We start from the raw sequence: 22348 nt of genomic DNA, 5'->3' as shown, positions 1-22348 counted from the left end.
TCCTTACGGCAACGTCAATTTCGATAATTGAAATTCCACAGCGCAAAGGTAAAGAATTCTAGAGGGCTACATCGGTAGTATGAATGCAGATTAAAAGTTGGTCAAAGTATGCTACGTTTAATATTGTTGTTTTAAAGGTACTCTTTGTGTAACTTTCCTATTATAGCAACGCAATCGTTACAAAGCCCCAGGCGAAATTTTGAAATCTTCTCTCTCTCTCTCCCCCCCGTCCTCTTTCACTGTCATACTACACTTAAATTCCATTTTCCTCTTTTAACACTCACCCTATTCTCATGTGCCCCGCCATACTCTATGTGCACACAAACAGGTAGATATGCTTTGTCAGTAAAGAAAAAAGAAATCGTAAATACCCTAATAAAATCCCCTAACAGCGATTTGGCGATTCCACTAAAAATCCTTTTTTTATTAACGATATATCTTTCTTTTATATAAAATATAATTAAGATATCGATACTTGTGTATTTATCGTTTGCTTTATTTTTTTCGTTTAGTCTTATATCCTTCAATAACATTATTGCCATCCAGTCCAGTCACGCAACTTTAAATTGTAAAACTGTACAAGTTCGAAAGAGAAGTCTTACAGCCGTCGTGAATTACGAGAAAAAAGGGAAGCGGTAATAACAAGTATATCCAGAGTCTCACCAAGTGGTGGAGGAGAGCCAAGGGGCAGACACATTCCGTCCAATGGGAATCAAAGAAACGAGGTTAATTTTCACGATGGTTAAGTAACCCTTGGACTCGTAATTTCCCAACGGTGAATTTCAGAAAGTTTTAATGACGCGCCTCGCTACGGGGAATTAATAATAAAGAGAGTATTAAGCTCTCTTGAAATATTCAACGATAAATTGAACGGAATGCACCGCGTTAAAGCGTTCTCTTGAATTAACTCCCATAACCACGTTGCCACTGCTCGATGAACAGAAATTACCGATAATGCCTGCATACAGAAAAAAAATTAACTCCACGTACGAAAACCATCCCCACTGTTACGTCGGCCACGTGTAATAGCCCTGCCGTATTGATTTCAACGTAATTCATTCCTATTGTGTTCCATTGCGTAATTACAAAGTTTCTTCTCTCTCTGGCCAACGTGTGTTAAATGGGTAAATCGAATGGGGCACGATCACGATCCAACTGCGCAGGCGCGAACTACGCGCAACATGGCCTCTGCCATTATTACTCTTTACTGTATTATGACACGACAGAAATAGAGCCAAAAGCTTATAATGGACTCGTTGACACGTGAAAAATACAAAGTGAGTCACGTTTATCCTCCATATATTTGTATATCTGTGCGTGTCGGTGCTTCCAGTCAAATTACTGAAAGCGAATGAGAATAGGTATACATAACCTATAAATAATGACTGTCAGATACGAGAGTCATGGCAGAGGGTAAAAAATTGATTTCAGCAGCTAAAGACAGCTTTGTCCATTGGAATCGATCGACTTCGATTAAACCCTTGTGAATTTTGTATGAGCTAAGAATAAATTGGAGAGACGAGAAACAGTTTTAATTACTCGCTGACAAAAGTGACGGATATTTTTATCCATCACGTGACTCGAAACTGTATATATATGGTATTATTGCATTGGCCGATAGAATGATAGCGGATAGCGATACTTTTTCAATTAATTGTCCACGCGATAAATCTTGCAAAGTTGTATAAGGATGGGTGGAATAAAAATATATAAAATATAGAACCAAGTGAAAAATAATCTACGTTATCATCGCACGGGCTCTTTTCCATTCTTTGTTTTTTTTCTTTTTTTTTGTTAATCGCCACACAAAATCCTATCGGATGTCATCATTCAACAGTCCCTACAATGGAGCCTTGTGCGAGTAATAAATTGCGACTGGAAGCGCGAAATTTTTCATGGGAAGTCGCCCATTTGTTTCGCCTTTTTTTTCATCTTGGTTTTTTCTTTGAACTCGAATGGAAAACGCTTGGTTCACTTTAATCTCAATCTCAGGATATATACTCCGACGTAATACGAAGATAAGAACCCTCTCGTTCAAAATGACTAACCGTGAATACGTGTAATACGAAGATAGATTATTTTTTATGTAAATTCTTATGTAAAACGAAGGAAGCGAGGTATATAAATATTTTTTTATCGAAATCGAACACTTCTGCATAGCAAGTAAGTATATAGTAATAAGGAAATAAAATATAAATTTGTCTTGTTCGAATCGGCAAAGATAACATTTTTATTTGTTACTCTTATCTTTACGGATAATACACAAATTTTTATTTCCAATACGATATGCGGTATCTCATCGATCATTGGAATTAGGGAAAAAAAACCATATGTAAATTCATGGATGACTGTATAAATCTATGATATTTCCATTGATTCCCATGCTCTCTTCTTTACCCACAGAGTTATTCCACTGGGAATACAGGCGGATGTTGCGTAACTTTTTTTTTTTTTTTTTTTATAAAATCTCTACAGCAGTAAGACGGATCGGCTTTTAACGTACATAGAATGAATTACACGACTCCATCTGTTCTGTTACTTGGCACTCGTAAATTTACATATATTTCCAAAAAAAAAAAAAAAAAGAAAAAAAAACTAACGAATCTCGGCAATGTTCAAATTACGAAAAAAATAAGTCCAATTTTTGTTATTTCCCAAAAAAAGGCTCCTCATAGATATTTCGTTCACGTATGATAAATCTCAAAGTCAAAATACTCACCTTGGAGTGCATCAGACTCAACGGCAGACTCATGGCGATGCTGAGTAACCAGACGAAGACAATTTTCAATATGACACGTCGTCTTGTTTTGTTGCGTCCAAATTTCATGGGATAACGCAGACTCAAGTACCTGTCGACACTTATGGTACAGAGATGCATTATACTGGCAGTGCAGAACAAGACATCCAGACAAATCCAAGCTAGACAGTAGACAGCCGGAAGTGGAAAGTAACCTGTAAAAAAAAATTTTTTTTTCTAAAATCTTAATACAAATTCAAAACGAACATACAAGATCAGAATCGATAAAAATTTTGTATATATTTTTACTCATACAATAATAAAGTCAATAGCAGGTGTCGAGGGTGACTTGAAAAATATTTCTTGCCATTTTTCAAAAATCAATTTCTAAATTAATCACTACAAATTTTTATGTCATCGATACGTCATATTTACTATACAACCATAATACACGTGTTCTGAACACGTGACGAACCGAAGGGGTTGATGATCGACTGACTGTATACCTGATATATAAATCATTAATCGTACAAGTTCAATGATGGCCGCGTACAGGTAATGAAGAAACGCTAAAAGGAAAATGACTGATAAATAGTCTTAGAAAATTTATCCACAGCCATCTAACGGCAGTACTATAGAAAGTGACTTAAGAGCTTTCTCTGGCCTCTACATTGAACGTAAATCAATTTCCACCCTTAAGCGTCTCATATATATATATATACATATATACCGAGTACCGGGAATCTTTCTCGACGCGGCCCTTCGCATTCCATCCAAAACCTTCCACGAAGGCTTCTCTCGTTCTCGTGCAAAGCATTTTCCCGGCCTCCTTATCCCGGCACATAAATCCCCCTTAACGATCTTCATGATTCGGCGATGCTATTACAAAAATATCTTCAATTCTGGACTCGCCTAATTCGACTTTTACGGTTTCGATTTTTTTTTACTGCCGATAATAATATCTCGAAAGAAACACCCATTGACATATATATTCAGATTTTCGTCATATTTCCAAGTATGGATACCTACGCTTCGTATATATATATATACCGTATAAAAGCTTTTAAGCACCGGAATTAATGTTTTCACGCAAAGGTTAAAGTTCGCCTAAGGAACGTATCCACAAGTTATCGCGAGTGAATGAAAAGGGTGGGATAAATGTAATTGATAATTTCACGTAATTTGTGATTTATTAAATTTTTTTATTTCATTTTTATTTCATTCGCATAATTTAAAATTCACGTCTCGCACGCTGATTAAATATTACATAGATTTGATTGGTGTGATTTTTTTTTTTTCCTTCAAAAAACGAAAGATCGCGTAGGTGCTAAATAGATTTTAAGTATTCAATTGATTCGAGACACCGTATGAATATCGAAAGATTTCTTTGGAAGCTGTATAGAAACTTTCGGGAACACCGTGGATATGTAATACGAAGCGTGAGTCGTGTGATAAAAATTGTACGGCCTCCGGGTATGTTAATGCGGCGGCGATATCGATCGATATGTTACTGTGAAGTTTAATCGTCTTTTTCAACGTTGCTGCATCTTTTTAACGAAACAGTAGGATTGCTGGTTTATCGAGCCTGAGGGTAAATAGGATTTAGGCATTTTTTTTTTATTGAAATGACTTTTGGAATATTCTCTTTTTCTTTTGTGTGCATGTATATATGTATATATTGTTGTTCCGCCGCAGGACGTACCGGCAGACATTTTTTCGAAATTTCCTTACTCGACTGCATGAATATTCAAAGACTCAAACGTTACGGAATTTCATTGCCGTCTAAAGAACTTTATTGCAACGCCGCTAGAAGATTTTGGGTTCGTGCGCTTAATTTCTCAACCGAAGTTTCAATAAATTCACTTGTCAATAACTTATTGAAAATGGCTGTATGGATTTTAGTCTGCAAGGTCTTAACATGTTGAGAAAAAGAAGAACGAGCTACATTCTCTTGTACCAACAGAAAATGACTTTTTTTTTTAAAAACCATATGTTAGGTGCTGTATCTCGAAATCTAATGAATATAAAATAAAAAGTCATTTGGATGAAAAATCAACTCCCTCGAAACCATACAACTTTTGTTTGAAACTTTTTTCCGTATCTTCAATAGTAACGGAAATACTCGAAGTGTGCTTTCGGTGAGACACCCGGTATATATATACAAAATAGAAGTTTCGTAGCTCGTTAGAAGTTCTTCGTATACCGCTTTCATTATTTCTCATCTGTACTACACAATCAGAAAAAATGGTGCCATCCTCTTTGAGAGATAAAAAATGAACATTTTGCGCAAAAATTATTTCGAACCTTGATAAAAAATGTAAAATCCAGAGAATAGCCCCACCATAGTCACTAGATCATACACAAGTAATAATACTGACAAAAAAAATACCAGAGTGAAAAAAAGAAATCTTCCATCAAATTGTCGCACAATTTTTCGAAACAGACCAAAAGTCTCTTTCAAGATCTTTAATAGAAACTTTTTTCTGAACTTCGTGCCAGCATATGTATACGCGGAAATTTCGTTTCGCGGAAACACATGAAACGATAAACGCATCCGACGGCAACTCGTCACGTGATTTTGGATCTAAGAAGAACAGGAAATAATCTTAAAATAGCATTTCGAATGGACGAAATTCAAAAAGGAAACGAAATTCACGTATGACGTATAGCAATCGTAAAATGTTTCATGACGATCAATGACGGATCTTAATCGTCATAAGATGTAAAGATGTCAGATGGATTTTTTAATGTTAACACTGACTATCGGGTTCCGCAGTGGCGTAGGAGCAAATTTAACGGAAATGAAACTGGGACTAAATATCCGGCTGACAGGAGAACCGCAACCGCACCGACACGTTGGATGTTGTATTAATACGTAGCGGAATTTCGAATACTCAAAGAGAGAGAGAGAGAGAGAGAGAGAGATGTGTTGTGGAGTGCGACAGGTTCTGAAGTGAATTTTGGAGAATAAGGTAAAACCGCAAACTTCGCTACTCGTAATTCTTGAATTCATTCGATGTGCAGTATGACGTCTTATACAAGAGGCTAACAATTTTTTATTTTTTTTTTCGAGTAAAAAATTCCTAAATTAACCTCAGTTCTGCATTTTACCTTACGACAGTCCGTTATTCCACGAACCAGTAAACGGCCGAAACGAATTCGAGAACTGAATAGAGAAAAGACCGACAAAGGAATAACAAAGAAAAACCCGGGGGTCGTTTCTCTTGTATATACAGCGTATATGTATACTTCATATATTATATACACAAACGAAACATTGTTTTGCGCAAAGTGACTGATGATTTATAATGCTGATAGTACCTTTCTACCTTGGCTGAAAACAATTGTACATATATAACCTGGTAACCGCATCAACGAGCAGGTCGAATAGATATTAGCTGCAATGCAAACAGGGCCAGTATATACAAAAGCACTGTTAATCGATACCCCGAATCTCCTACAGTTTGAACACTGTGAATTAGATAAGAGAATAAAGAAGAAACGAAAGGTACACATTAGTAATTAATCAAGACGTAGAAATACGGACGTATCGAAATTAAATGAGAATTCGCAATCCTAGGTATACCCGGAGATGCGATTTCCCCTAGGAGGTATCGAAGAGCTGTGACGTCACGTTGATGACCATCGAAATCGTCGAAACCAACCACGTGACAGAGGTCTTTGATATCGAGAGAACAAGGAGTCACCCTATAAATTTCAACAGCACCCTTAAGAAGCTATCTTGCTACCACTTGGAATTTCTATTTGAATGCTGATTTCGCATTTCCCATCTGCACCAGATTGCAAACGAATAATTGGACACTGGGTATAACCCGTTAGTAAATAAGATAAAATCTCCGTAATTAATTGCATTTTAGCAGAAACAAAGAAAGCTGATTCGACTCGATCGTCCTACGTACAATTAGTCATAGTTTAACGTGAAATAATAAATTGTAAGATTTTATATGAAACGTATACAAGGTGTATCTCCATTTACAATAATATTTTATTATACGTAAATATCCTTGAAATCAGGGGGGTCCACGACGTTAATTTAGCATGGATGCGAATCTTCGAAGGTTCTCGAAGTTTCGATGAATGTCGTCCCTCATAATTAATTGCGTTTTAGCAAAAACACAGAAAACTGATTCGACTCGACTGTCCTACGTACAATTAGTCATAGTTTAACACTAAACATACCGACAATTTTTTATAAACGTATTTTTGGCTTTAAAAGGGCCAAATGACCCGTCGATGGTACGATTAGTGTTAACGTGAAATAATAAATTGTAAGATTTTATATGAAACGTATACAAGGTGTATCTCCATTTAGAATAATATTTTATTATCCGTAAAAATCCTTGAAATCCGGGGGGTCCATGACGTTAATTTAGCATCGATGCGAATCTTCGAAGGTTCTCGAAGTTTCGATAAATGTCGGTGCGAAAATCTGTGCCCAGAACCCCGCTTGTTATACCGTTAGAATAACGCGTGAAGTTTGACGTAATTGTAAGAAAAGTCAAAGACCCATGTAACAAGGTGCCCAATATTCTGGCAATTACGGAAGGTCTAATCGTTACCATACAACTAATACCTTTCAACCCTTTTCAGTCCGTCACCTATGCCCTATTAAGGTACCACCCTGTAGGGACTGACTAGGGAGAATATTAATTTCGCAAGCTCACTGCTGCTCGTGGGATTTTACGATACTATTGTTATTGTTGGGGAAGCTGTGATACAGGCGAATTATTAATTAACCCGTTATATCAATTAGCAATGATAACGGATACGTGTACCCGCTAGGACAAAATATAGAATATCGATATATGCCGTGTACGCGTAACAAGTTTGATAAATAAATATAAAGTGACTCGTATGAGAATTATGAAAAATTAATTTTATAATTATTTCGCAAATTAATTAATTCACAATAACTTTATACGCGATGCGAATAAACCGATGAACTTTCGCGGCAGGAAAGTTTCATTTTGGCGAAAAATAACAAGGGAAAGAATGAAATTGACATCAGTGCCTGCCCGCTGTCGGTTTTAACGAATCGAAATTGATGGAACGCTTTGTGAAAGCCATCTGGCGTCGCGACGCCTCCCGTGAGACATTTTCGAAGGACTTTTTAATTTTAATCAAAGACGACGCGCTGTAAATCGCGAGGATATTAAAAGCGAGTAAAATATATAAGGGCGGATTTACATAAATACTGTTCGGATAATTTTTTTCTTTCCTATGACAAGCACCCTCGTAAAACTTATGTTCACAGGCACCAATAAAAATTACGTCCCTGTACCCTTTCTTGTATCGGAAAGTTTTTTCAGGGGCGTAGACTATAAAACGGTGACTGGTCGAAAAAGTTAAATTAAAGTCAATGACGTAGTCGCCAAGGAGACAAGAAATAGACCGCACGTTAAAATGCTGTCGAACAAACTCACACGCTCGAGTAAGGGTCGAACAGTGTATAATAAAGGTAAATCGTAAGGGTTGGCAGGTCGAATGGACAGTACGAGGCCAAAATAGTTATAGCCAAGACTGTAGTGAATTAAGCGATGTGGTAATATAGCCACTGAACTGACATTGATCATTGGGGTTGAGCAAATGAATTAGTTTCACTATGGGGTTGATGGGGGATAGATAAAAAAAAAAAGAGAGGGAAAAGGTTGGCCAATCTTCTCGAACAGTCAACTCATTCAGACTTCGGCATGAGAACAGGCGTAAAGTTTGCCAATTGAAATTTTCCCGTATCTCGCGCGCACAATCGAAAGTTCACTATTGAGCCGCTAGGGGAAAACTTTATACAGGAGTTAAAGCGCCTTGCCGCAATCCAAGCATGCAGTATTGATTCTTAATCTTTTCATCAATTATTCGCATACACAATTCATCCATTTATAAAACCTCCTATGACCGTCATCGATCATCCTTTGAATATTCTCATTCTCGTACGAGCCGTTTAAATAAAATTCACGCAGGCCCTCCAACATGCCATCTTGCGTGCCTGAGAACGGATAAAAGGTACAGAATATTTGACCAAAGGCTCTTTCTACGAACTATTACAAGCCATAATGACTGATCGGACTGTACCACTGGATTAAAAATTGTCTAAGGGTTATCGATTTGGCGGCAATATTTTGAATTTAATTGACGTCAATCACATTTAATATAAATACGATTGAGATATCATTTTACTGATATATATATATATATGCTCCTTGTAAAAAATCTTTATAACGAGTTATACAAAATTTTTCCTTTCGAAATCAATTTCGAATTTAATTCAATCTTCCTAGCGAACCAATACACGTTGCCGTTCGTCGATGAGAGAATCTGTAGCCTCTCACGATTTTCTCGACTCTCTGGGGAACCGCATTGTTAGATGATCCACGTCTCAGACGCTGAAGTCACGAAGAATAGACTGCGGTCAGTTAGGCACTGAAAGCCTATATACATAGGATAACTTAGTCTAGGTTAGGTTAGCTAGAGGGCCGAACGGAAAGCGAAGGAAGCTCTTATCAACCTGAAGGCTAAATTGTGACTCTTTATTGTGACGAGGGTCATGAACAGATACTCAGGAAGAGGGTATTGCGCAATTAGACAGAGAAATGTTTATCTTCTATTAAAATTATTACGTTCATTTATACAATGTACTGTTTAAGCCGTACCTGAGAAAAATATTTTTCATTGATAAAAATTATTATCAAGCGTGAAGTCACGTGGTCGGCTACCCTCAGGAGATTACGAAGCACAGTATTATTTCAGACTGTCTTACCAAAATGAACAGACAGCGGCCATCTGGAGGTTTAATAATTTCCTTCATATAAAAAAAAGCATAGTCCCCCATACATCTAAAAAATCTAATATTGTTTTTAGGGAAAAACCTAAAATACAAAAAAAAAAACGTTTTTCCCAAAATACTTTAAAAACGAAAAAAAAAAAGAAACAACGACAGAGATAGGTTGGGCACACAGTAATTTTTGGTTTTCAAAATATTAAGTACCTGACAGGTAAAATTTATTGGAGTCACGAAAGCCAGACTAACCTATTACACGTAACAAGGTGAGCAATACCTCGTGGACGGGAGTCATCAGTTTCCAAGGATTCCCTAGATACGTAAATTGCTCGATTTATCACTAAAACACGATATTGTACAGTATCAGTGACTATTGCACTGGAAAGATTTAATTTTTCGTATCGCCACCAAAGTCAATTCCAAAAAACTCTCGTGATATCAATATCAGCTCATTAGTAAATATACCCGTTAAACGCACAAGTACCGTTACGAGAAAAAAAAGCAAATTTGATGTGAATCGAAAAAAAAAAATGTTTTTTCTCCATAAAAGGCCAATGCACCCTCGTATCTTCCCATATATCCAATTGGATTTTAACGATTTTCCAAAGTTAATAAGCCCTCGGCAAGATGCACGATAAGTATTTCCTCGCGGCCGTAAAGTGTCTTAACGTTCTTCCTTATCCAAGCGGGAGCACTAGGCGTGGGCCATGTTTTGCTATAATGATGCGACCGTAGGTCGAATGCGTTAAGGCTGGTTTAAAAGCGAGCTGCGCCACGTTTACGGGTACTAAAGATAGTACCCTTCTAGAAGGGGTTGCCCAACCATACCATACCAAACCACCTACGTATTTCCAGGCTTGGTCGCACAGGTACTTTGTCAATTTCCTCAAAACAAACCAACACAGCTTTAAGGAGCTCCAATTAGCTACAGCTGGTATATATTTTACCTACAAGCATCCCGAAGGGGTTGAAGGGTGAAATTTAAAAAAATTTTACCCGATCCCACCCAGCCTTCGTCCCATTCGAAATTTAATCGACACCTCTGATTAATATTTGTCATCCAATACGTAAACATTTATCAACCGGCATAGCATCTTTTCATCCTCCTCCGTGACTTAACATCAATAACCACCGAAACTACTAACCCCTGAATTATGCACTAAGGGTCAGGACTATTCAACTTCCAGCCATTTGCACAATGTACCATACAGTTACGCAAGCGAACAGGACAAGCGCGGCATCCATTCGCTATACTATCTGTAGTAAACATACTAGAATGCTAAACTCTGCATACACAGTCAATCGCAAAAATATTCCAAGACTTAGACTTCCGTGTTTATTCCTTGACGCGTTATAACGAGTGAATTATTTTTTATAGTTTCACATAATTATCGTCAAGTTATCCGAGCACTTACTTAATATTCACGTTACGAACTGCATACTCATTTTTCAGTCACGAGTCTCTTAATATTTATGTGGCAGACTGTACGAGTGTACGTAGCGTATACCACTTCGGTATAGCGTACTAGGAAACATAAGTCAGACGTGCACTCGTGCACATTCCCAGAAGACAATAGGAGTCCGTCGTTGCCGTACTCATCCCTATTATGTATATATACCAAGTAGCATGTATATATAGAAATCCCAAAAGAGTAGTATGCCATGGTACTACAGATACCCTTTATAAGCCATACGATGACGTAACTCACCAGCTATATCATTGCATAGGTAATCTTCTGGACATGAGGGTACGCCGTTAATTACAATTCCAACCGCGCGACGAGACTAGGTCAGGTCAGGTTAGATTAGGACTGGATACAAGACCCGTGAAAATCTGGTCAGTCAATTCGCTTTACCTGGTACCGCGTTTCTATCAGTGATCGTCACTCGATGATCGATTGCCAAAGAAATATAAGGGTTGTGGAGGAAAGTATTTTATTTAAAAAATTCAAAAATTACTCGGTCAGGATAAAAAGGATAGTTGCTGCAGAGTTCGTTAAATTATCAATTAACAGTTCTTAACTGGAGTGTGACTTTAAGCTTCATTCACACTGTTACCAGTCGCTGTGATCGTCACTCGATGATCGATTGCCAAAGAAATATAAGGGTTGTGAAGGAAAGTATTTTATTTAAAAAATTCAAAAATTACTCGGTCAGGATAAAAAGGATAGTTGCTACAGAGTTCGTTAAATTATCAATTAACAGTTCTTAACTGGAGTGTGACTTTAAGCTTCATTCACACTGTTACCAGTCGCTGTGATCGTCACTCGATGATCGATTGCCAAAGAAATATAAGGGTTGTGAAGGAAAGTATTTTATTTAAAAAATTCAAAAATTACTCGGTCAGGATAAAAAGGATAGTTGCTACAGAGTTCGTTAAATTATCAATTAACAGTTCAGGCTTAACTGGAGGGTGACTTTAAGCTTCATTCACACTGTTACCAGTCGCTGTGATCGTCACTCGATGATCGATTCCCAAAGAATAGAGTATTCGCGTGCGGCAAGCATTGTTTGTATTTCAAGTCCAATATGCGCGTATGAGTATTGGTACGTGCTGAGTCGAAGGGGATAGAAGAAAAGAGAAGGGATGCTGGTAGTAGGAAATTTGTCAAGAGTGGCGAAAAGGAAGGGAAAGGAGAAAATAGGGCGGAAGAAGTGAAAATTACGTGTAGGTCGATGTCAAATGGGAAAAGACGCGTCCCGTTGTTTTCCACGGTCGTTATTTCCGGGAGATTCCTGGGCTGGCATTGTATCGGGTGTCAGGAATAACGAAAGATCCTTGAACGATAACTCGGTACGTCGGGTCTTAGGGACTCGTGGGTTGCCGATGGGATATATCGATAACGTCACGTTTCTTTGGGTTGAGCGGAAAAACGATAGGCAGTTGGGATCTCGTATTATTTACTTCCTACGGGTTTCAGTGATTGGATCTTAAGGAGGTGAAAGACGTAAGAATCCCATTGTTCTATTAAATCCACAGTTTGATAAGGAGATTAAATGAAATCTTTTGGGGATTTTTTTTTTTTTTTTATAATAAAATCCAAATACAGGGTTGGTTCGAACTTCGCCGGTTTAATGAAATTCGCGAGGATGAAGTGTACGTTATCACGTTTCTTTTGGCTTCGAAAGGGGTAAGGTCGAAGGTGAAGTACCCTTGAAGGGGACTCATTGATGTAGTCGAAAGGTAGATCGACACTACTTATAGTCCCAATATGTCAAAAGCACATTTTACGTAAAGCAAAGTGGTAAATAGAGGGTTGACACAGGTATTACAAAATGTAGAGGGGAAAAGAGGGGAAAGATTTTACCCGCGAAGATTTTACAATGGAAAAGAATTGTGGAACGTGAATTTTGACGGGAAATGTAGTAAAAAAGATATAAGGGCGATTTAACAAAAAAAAAAAAAAGGACGTTCAAAGAAAAGAATAGAAATTGGCATCAGAGACACTTTCGGGTAATTTCACCCGAAGTGCTCTCACCTCGGCGCGTTCTTCCTAGCGAATAAAAAGTTTTTGAAGAATCGGGGAAAAAAAAATTTGCCAATACTCGTGACTTCCTTATGGAGGAAATATATTCTTTGAAATGACCATTTTCTCCTTTACCCGACCTCACTATACGTGGTTCGAGCGAGGAAGTATTACGAGGTACTTTTTTTTTTTATTTTATTTTTTACCCATCTTCCTCCCAAGTATTATACATATCAGCATGCCCTCCTGTAGAGAAAACTAGAATTTATATGATTTGCGATTGGATTTATTTTTGCAATTAATTTTGTTTTTCCTTTTTATTCCCTCTTTTCTTCGAGTATCATCGAATTCAGTTATCGGTTGGATTTTTCTAGGTCAGATGGCGCATCTGTTCCTCTCACATAATATACCTATTGTCTGTACGCTGTAGCTACGTGGAAATACATCCTGTCGAATGGTACTAATCTTATACATTATACATTACTTACAATTTAAGACTATATGTATATATACTCATAACAATATGTTTGTTCCCGGCGAGTCTCTCTCTCTCCCTTGGGAAAAAGCCCAGTTTACACCCTTCACCCTTCGATTCTACGCACCCACCCTTTCTCATCCCACCGGGAACCCTCTGGGACTCTGAGGCTACTTCGAAGTTGGCCACTATATTGCGATAGCTGATACCGCCATTCAACCTTCCTTACAGAGTGATGCTGTACCCTGCTATGGATCAATTCCAAAAACCCTTCTCCCTTACGTAAATCTACGTCACTTAGAAATTTACCCCTGCGTAAGTTTTTTTTTTTTTTTTTTTTTTTTTTTTTTTTTTTTCGTGATTGGCACGAACATTAATTCCCTTTTGATGCTTTACATAGAAAAACAAAAATTCGCCAAAGAAGGACACTTTGGAGTGGTAACGGTGTGAACGAAGCTTAAAGTAACCCATCAACCTCCAGTCAAGCCTGCACTGTTAATTGATAATTTGACGAACTCTTTAGCAACTATCCTTTTTATCCTGACCAAGCAATTTTTGCATTTTTTTATAAAATACTTTTCTTCAAAATCCTCATTTTTTCGGTAAGTACTCGAGCGACTGGTATCATTTAGTCGAGAAAATTTTTTGAGGTTAATTATAAAATTAAAAACTAAAAAAAAAACACTGCCTATAATACCTTCGTATGCTTCATCCACATTCTACAGTAAGTTTACGAGTGCGCAATTCACGCCGTTGTGAAATGTTGAATTTATGTATGAACCCCTAGACTGTTTTCAATTTTCGTATTTCCTTGTTTCCACAGTCCCCTACTCTTTGATGGTTGCGATACGCATTCGCCAGACGGGCAAAGGAACACGCTCGACTCCTGAACCCGCTGTGCCGTGCAATTTACCTTTAACTTGGGATTCGAATGAAAAATATAGAAAATAGAGAAAAATATATATCTTGTAAAAAAAGACAGGTGGCAACTTACTCCCCTCGTACCTATGTATAAACTTCCATCTTAAAGGTTCGTTCGGTTGTCAAGCCCAGCTTTCAGTATTTGGCCTGTATTAGACCGTAAGCCCTTAGGCCCCTTCGGCAATAACCTACTGTAGTCGTACAAAGCAGTTGGCAAAAATAAAAACAGCGCTAGACTAAACAGCTATTCGTCACGACCGCAGTTCTTTATTGGGCGTATCAACTGCTCGATTTAATCTAGGGAATTTTTGTTGACTTTTTTTTTCCCCCTGAAACAATAATAACCAGAGAAATCCTGCCAACCGAAAACAGCAGACAGCCATCCGCTTCCCGTCAGACTTACGATAAATAAAGTGAACGACCATCGCCTTAAGCTTTTTCTTTCCTTCTCTCGAATTTTATCTTATCCGTTTCACTTTTCGTCACTCGGTTGGCAACCCCGCCGTTGAACAAGCAATTACGTCCATCCTCCGTACCTGCAAGTGGCGCCACTGAAGGCAGATCAAGGAGGCATGAGAATCCGTGTAAAAAAAGAATACAATAGGATACGGCTTAGCTTCAAAGTTTCTAAATAAATAATAAAATAATAAACGGCACATTTTTTCGTCGGTTTATAAAAAAATTAAAAATTTCTTACGTGCCAACGTCATAAAAATTGTACAGGTCGCGTAAGCGCGCTCGATTCAAAAATTTATTTCGCGAATAAGAAAAAGGTTTTACTCAATTGTACAGTCGCGCCCCGTCACTTTGCGAAAAAAAAATTTGTTGTTAAAAAAAATTTTTCATATTCAAATAAGCGCACTTAAAAATTTAGCTTCGACACGTGGATTGGATAGACAAGAATAAATTTTCAGAAAAAATTAAAAAAAATTGTACACCTTACATCCATACTACAAAATGTCGTAGTTCAAAATAGCATTAGTAATCAGGAAGCTACAACATATTCCAGAGTTTCCACTAGCTGCTCACTGCATGTGAATGGGGATGCACCGGGGTGACCGACTAGCGAACCACAATACACCCAATTAAGTCAGAGCTTGTAGAATGCACGATACAGGTATACAGTTTACATACTGATGCGAGTAAACAACCTTAGTACAACTTAACTACACGAGTCACTAAATGACTGATGATTCGATTAATTATCCATCTTTGAGGACGCGATGCAAACACCCAGAATCCTCTAGAGTGCGTTGCATCTCGTGAATGAGATTATTGCAGTTTTGCTTTCCCGGAGAAACTGCGTTACGCCAATATTTAAAAAAAGAAACACGTTCCTGGCTCGTTAACTCGTTTTACCCTGCATCCCGAAAGGATGCTGGGCTCTGGACCAATAGCTCTCGAAGGTACTGTAATTGCGTTAATTATTCGGCCAAAGAGAGTCTCTAACGACTATTAGCGTACAGTCTGTGCGGTATATCATTAGAAAATTCATTATATACATTTCACACTAAATCACATCCTTTCACGTATATTGCACCTGCACGGTAATTCATTTCGCTCGTATAAATAATTAAAAAAAAATTTTTTTATAGCATCAAATTGATTCATTCGATTTTCACGAGAAATTCGTAAAAAAGTTTTATGTTTTTTATACGTCATATTTGTATTACTTTCTTTAATTAATGAAAGGATCCTTGACGAAACTGACGAACAGGCACTCTATTTTGTGTAGGTAATTCTTGTCAACGAGTTTGTCTTCTCTTGGAGCGTGTAACGAGTAATTCCTGGAGGAAACAACAATAATTCCGGGATTATTCGCTCTGGTGCGAAATCGCTTGAAATTCCACTTGCGGTCGTGACAGAACGAGGGAAGATGAAAATTTAAAGGATTCTCATGCATTTTCAGTGCACGATACACCGGCTTCAATATACTGTACCTGCACTGTATAGTCTAGTATACATATATTTATATACATACAGATTGTCCTTTGAGTCACGTTCATTTATATGCATTGGTCTCCGTATGACGAGCTTTGACCATTGGCCACAAGCGTCGCGACGCCAATACAAGAATTTTCATAGTTTTTTTCTGCGTATATGCTGTACCTATATACAATTAAATTACGATATGCTAATTATATAATATTATTATGAATGAGACGAGTCCCAAGAAAGTGTCTGTTGCAGTTAAAGATTTTTGAACCACATGCAAATTATATCGATAGGTATGTTAATTAATGGTAATACAAAAATAGTCGAGACCGAAATTCGCGTTTACAAGATCGCCGTTTGCAGAATCGCCCTTTTTTCCCTTTTAAAATTCAATAATTAGGAATTGCGTGCAGACAGACCCTAAATAGCAAATAAGGCGCGCGAAATGTACGGCGTTCATATTTATTGCGAAATAAAAATCTTGGACGCGTATTACGTAACGCGTATGGGATTAAGTTCCAGGTGAAATAAGCAAACACGATTTCGCGTTGTATTTCGTATATGTTTAGGCAATAAAAAATAAATATCCCATTAGCGTAATATCGAGGTAAATTACTCTGCCTTGTTCAGGTATAAAATTCCATTTGAATTTTAATCAAAATCCTGCTATCGGGTTTTGTCTACTTTGTATATCCCTATACTCACTGTGTCCGTATTGAAAAGTCTTGACGCACCGTGCATGGAGCTTTCAGACGCGACTTGTTATAGCGACATGAACGATGCATGTAATCTATGCACGAAGATCATATATGCGGAGCTTCATAGAGCCGTAGTTTATTCCTGAAATTCTATACGTGTCGCTACCGACAGAGACTGATTTACGTGGCTTAATTCATCTCGCGAGATGATTAGTGATCTCGGGACAGGCAAAAACAATAGATAACTTCAGATGGGCGCAGCAATACTTGGGAAAATTTTCGGGACTGGACCCGGATTCGAACCTGGATTTTAACTGTCATTCTCTCGCGGGATATCATAGGGTGTTTGTGATAGGGGACTATCCCCTTGAAATTTAACATAAAAATTATGTAACAACGAATAAATCTTATTTGTCGGATACTTGTGTAAAATAACTTTCAAGCTTTGCTGTGATAACGATTTTTTCATGTGATTACTACTTTGCCAATTTATTTGAACCCTCAAGCAAATTCACTGTTTATGGATATTTGGCGTTTGGCGTCGAGGGATTGGAAATTTTTTGTCACTCCAAAAATCATGACGGAGATATAATTCGGCATTGAAAATCATTTTTCATCGATCATTAGTCATTTCGGATTTGACCAAACGGGACAAATTTTGGTGGATTTTGGCAAACGACAGTGACGTAAAGGGATAAATGAGAGAAATGTGAGATCTCTGGGAAATTAATGTTTTCACTTGTATGTGAAATCTGCGTTTTCTTTTTGTTTTTACGTTTAACGTAATTTTTTTGCGTAATCGTCCGAAAAAACGATTTTACCTCGCAGATAATCAAAATGCATATTTTTTGGAGGAACTTTTATCTGATTGTCGGATTAGGTTAGATTTGACGTAAGGTTAAGCCTAGTCAATACTTTTAGCACATTATTTAGCAAACTTTTGACATCCAATTTACTCGATCGTGCAAGCACTGATTAATCAACGACGAGGCAGGACGAGGTTCATTAAGGTCCTGGAAAGTGTCTAGTCACAAAAAAAAAATGGAAGGACGATGAGAGCCTCGTAATTTAAATTATGGATTCATCTCGCGGTTTTTTGTATTAAAAAAAAATTATTATCAGTATAAATATCATTATCGCACACGATGCCTTACCCTTAAGAATCTCTATGCTTTTTCCGTCTTGAAAAATGAAGATTTTAATACAGTTCAGATATTTTCCACAGCTTTAATTATCTATAACCCGTACGTATCCATTATTATATTCAGGTCATCAACAATCCATTACTCTTTATTAAAAATTTTCGCCGAACTCTCACTAATATTTGAAACACTCTTAGAACAACAGGAAATTTTTTTTTTTCAACACGACACAGCGAACCTCAGATACACTCGTTAAAGTATATTTATCTCCTTCCATCCACACGAAATTTTATCTTCAAATTATTCAAAGTCATTAGCACTATGGGCGGACCTAACGTGAAATTTTGAAGATTTACAAACTATATATATATATATATATATATATCTACTTTGTACAGCTATTATACATATACGTAGTATGGTCACAAGCACTCTAAATATTCATTACACTAATTTTACACCCTGTATACCCCTACGTGAAATTTTGAAGATTTACAAACTAACACTCGTTAAAGTATATTTATCTCCTTCCATCCACACGAAATTTTATCTTCAAATTATTCAAAGTCATTAGCACTATGGGCGGACCTAACGTGAAATTTTGAAGATTTACAAACTATATATATATATATATATATATATCTACTTTGTACAGCTATTATACATATACGTAGTATGGTCACAAGCACTCTAAATATTCATTACACTAATTTTACACCCTGTATACCCCTTAACGAATATATACGTATACATATAAAACTTTACTATGTGTAATTCCCCAATACGTAATTTGCTCTAAAATTCCATTTATATTCCCCGACTGAAATAACATCTACAACATAAAGGAGCGAATGGGCAAAAGGGCGAAGCGATCGGTGGCTTCTATTGGCTGAACGTTGAACTGGCTTTACTGACGAGGGGCAGTGGAAGAGGAAAGACGGGTTCGGATATTAGCGAGATAATGGGCTTAAAAACTGCTGGCAACCTTTCTCGGGGTATTGTGGTCGAAATTACGTGAAGCTTAAGCGCGGCTTCCGCTGCGTTCTCGGAGCTTTTTCTAGCAGCCTAATGCCCACGCAGTCGTTATGCACGAACGAGTTTCCACGTAGTACTAACTATACCTATACGTATATATGGCAATAGTTACGAATAGGAGCGTCGACCTACCCAATGAAAAAAAAAAGGTCAAACAAATAGGTAAAAAAAATAGGTAGGCCGAAAATTTTTATGGCAACTAAAAGGACTCCTTCAAAGTGGACCACATCTCTGTATACATTTATCTTACGACTCTGGAAACGCTCGCTCTTCGCCCGAAGATCGACGCCAATTTCCGATTTCATAATAAAGCATCCTCGCGATTTATTCTTATACCGACGAGATGAAAAAAAATTTTTTTTTTTTTTTTTTTTTTTTTTTTTTTTTTTTTTTTTGGAGGAGGCAAAGCAATCCTTGGACTATATCGTGTATGTCTATATGTATTGGATATGAAAAGGTGTCGGCCATGTTTCTCCTGACAGTTTCTGATATGGCGTCCTCCAAGGAGAATCGATTCATAAAATCTTCCCCTGCCAGTGGCAACCCTGCAGATGGCTATCCTTAGGAGTTTCTAATTTGTCAACCTGCCACATCCGGTCAGCATAATGGCGAAGGGAGGTTTTGTTGCCTATCTTCGTGGTTCTGGCTCGCATGCTCTTCTTGTGGTTCAACGTACAATGGAGACCTGGGCTGAATTTACAAGATGAACACGAGACCTTTCGAGGGTCTCCCCTACTGTACGCTCCTTGGTAATGCAGCCATTTGCGAAATCTGATCGAGGTTCACCCCACGCCGTGATTATTCTACTGTGCGAATTTCTAATTGCGAATTTGATACACTGTCGGAGATAAGAAATAATTTTAATGACTGGAAATAAAAGATGTAGACATTTACAAATATCCATTTATTTTTATATTTTGGTATAGTGTGTTTATATATATATTGTACGGAACAAATAATTTTTAATTTTTCACTTTCCGTAGAGTTTCATCTGGTGTTTCGATGTATACTGTCAAATATGTCAAAAGTAGGATGAAGAGGGTTTCCATTTTGAATTATATATATCGGCATGAACGTTCGGAAAGAGAAATTTGAAAAATCATATACATAAAGGTGAAAAAAATGGGGAAAATTTTAATTAGCCATTTTTATATCTTTCTGATATGGTTATTCAGCGTCAGGGCCGTAATTTACAGGTGGCTCCTTGTTTCAGCGTAGAACGACTTTTCGTGAAGTTGCTTACACTGCAGGCGAATAAAATGGCTCCGTAACGCGTTGCATAATGCATGCGGATAAACTCGCGAAGGAAAGTAAAGCAAAGAGGCTGAGGGTGGTTTCTGGTGAAAATAATGGAAAACCATTCGAGAGAAGAGAAATGCGGCTTCGGGATAGTAGGTGGGATTGGGATGTTCGATAACGTCCAGAAACTGGCTCTGGTCACAAGACGTATGGTGAATTTGGCCTTTTACTTAAACGAAAAAAAAAGTAGGTCATAATGAAGTTTTGTGACATGTAAGAAAAAACGAACCGAAAAAAAATAGATTTTTCGTTTTCGAATGAAAATTCCTCATTCCCTATTCTAATCGGCTGCTCCGCATTTTTTCTCCATTAAGGATATAATTGAGATTTTTTTTAAGTGTAGATAGTAATTAGCGCTTATTTTTTTTCCCCGAATACCAAAAAAAAGGCAGCTACTCGTCAATAAAAAAATTTCCGAAATACATACATCCCTGATAAAAAAAATTACGTACGGGACGGATCACTGATTGATCGTTTTACATGGTCCATACGAGATCCCGCACGTGTAAAACAAAAATTGCACGTTTAGACCCGGGATCTTGGAGGATGCAAATTTCGTTATTTAAAACCGAAAACAAAATTGCTACGTGCCAAAATTTCGATGTCTCTGTTAGTCTCGTTCCTCGAATATTAATGTCCCATGCAGCGGGCCGGATAAGAAAATAAAATTACAAGATCCTATCGCTTAATTTTATGCCATTTATTTGCACGCAGATATATACACGTGGACGTGCATGTGATCCTGTGATTTATAAGGCAGGTTTAAGTAAAGCCATGAATAACGAGGTACTTGCGTGGTTTCGCTAATTAACTATTTGACGCCGTTGAAATCGACTCGTTCAAAAATAAATTTCGCTTGAACTTGCGAAAAAAAAAAAAAAAGAAAAGACCGTAAAATTGCTACCAGCACTTCGATGATCAAGAAAGAGAGAATACCGACGTTACAACAATGTATTATTGAACGTACCAAAAAATTGGTAAATTTACTAAAACAGCCGATTAAAATTACAAATTTTTCATTCATCTTCCATCATTGTCGTTATTGCTCTAAATTATAATTTTTTTAATTCACTACTAATTTCATTTTCCATAATTTCTAATTACCATTGTCAGCCTCCACAGATACTGCATAACGCGTCAATTAATATCAGCTTGGTGGGAATAATGATTTAACGAGACCAGTGTCGTCGGTCGACGCAATAAATTAAATAATCCAAATCCAATAGTCTACCTGTAAACTAACCTAACCCAATTCATCATGTCCAAGTACGTTCGAAAATTCGTCAATCGTTCGATTAACGCCTAGAGAGGTAAATTCGAAGTAACTTATACACGTCCTACGTCCAACTACAAAATAGCATAAGAGGACCAACGACATATCAAATCACTCGAAACAGCCACTACCGCAAAATGACATCGCATTCATAGATAAAAGTAGATCCAAAAATTTTTTCAAAAAATTAAATTTCGTTCAAAAAGAATTACGAACGACTATTCACGTTCGTTACTCGCGATGTCAACTGTCTATTTACCACGGTACGGTCATTACTTCTTCCTCGAAACTTTCAGCTCTTCGCGTAAAGTGTTACCAACTGCCCCTTCGAAATTTTCATGTCGTGTGAGACTTGTAGAATTCCCCTAAAAAAATTTTATACTTTTTTTTTGGTTATTACCAACGTAAGTTACGTAACCTCGATAATATATTTTTATTCTTTAATCGAGCATCAAGACTTCTATAATTTCACTTTGATCAAAACTTTCATGGAAGCTTCGAAATTTTCTATAGACATCAGTCATTTGTACCGATAATCCGTGTTTCTGGGGGGCAGTTTGGGGGGGGGGG

The 22348-nt window shown here is 37.3% G+C and overlaps 1 protein-coding gene across 1 annotated transcript in view; it reads right to left on the bottom strand.

Moving 5' to 3' along the window:
• LOC107264297 (octopamine receptor 2) overlaps positions 1 to 22348 on the bottom strand; it is a 41919-nt gene that overhangs the window by 12074 nt on the left and 7497 nt on the right. Inside the window, exon 3 of the mRNA XM_025081537.1 lies at positions 2720 to 2952. Coding sequence (XP_024937305.1) covers positions 2720 to 2952 — 233 coding nt within the window. The remainder of the gene's footprint in view (positions 1 to 2719; positions 2953 to 22348) is intronic.

Source organism: Cephus cinctus, unplaced genomic scaffold (assembly GCF_000341935.2).
Source record: "Cephus cinctus unplaced genomic scaffold, Ccin1 Ccin1_scaffold0168, whole genome shotgun sequence".
NCBI lineage: Eukaryota > Metazoa > Arthropoda > Insecta > Hymenoptera > Cephidae > Cephus > Cephus cinctus.
This window is presented reverse-complemented; position numbering and strand designations above follow the sequence as displayed.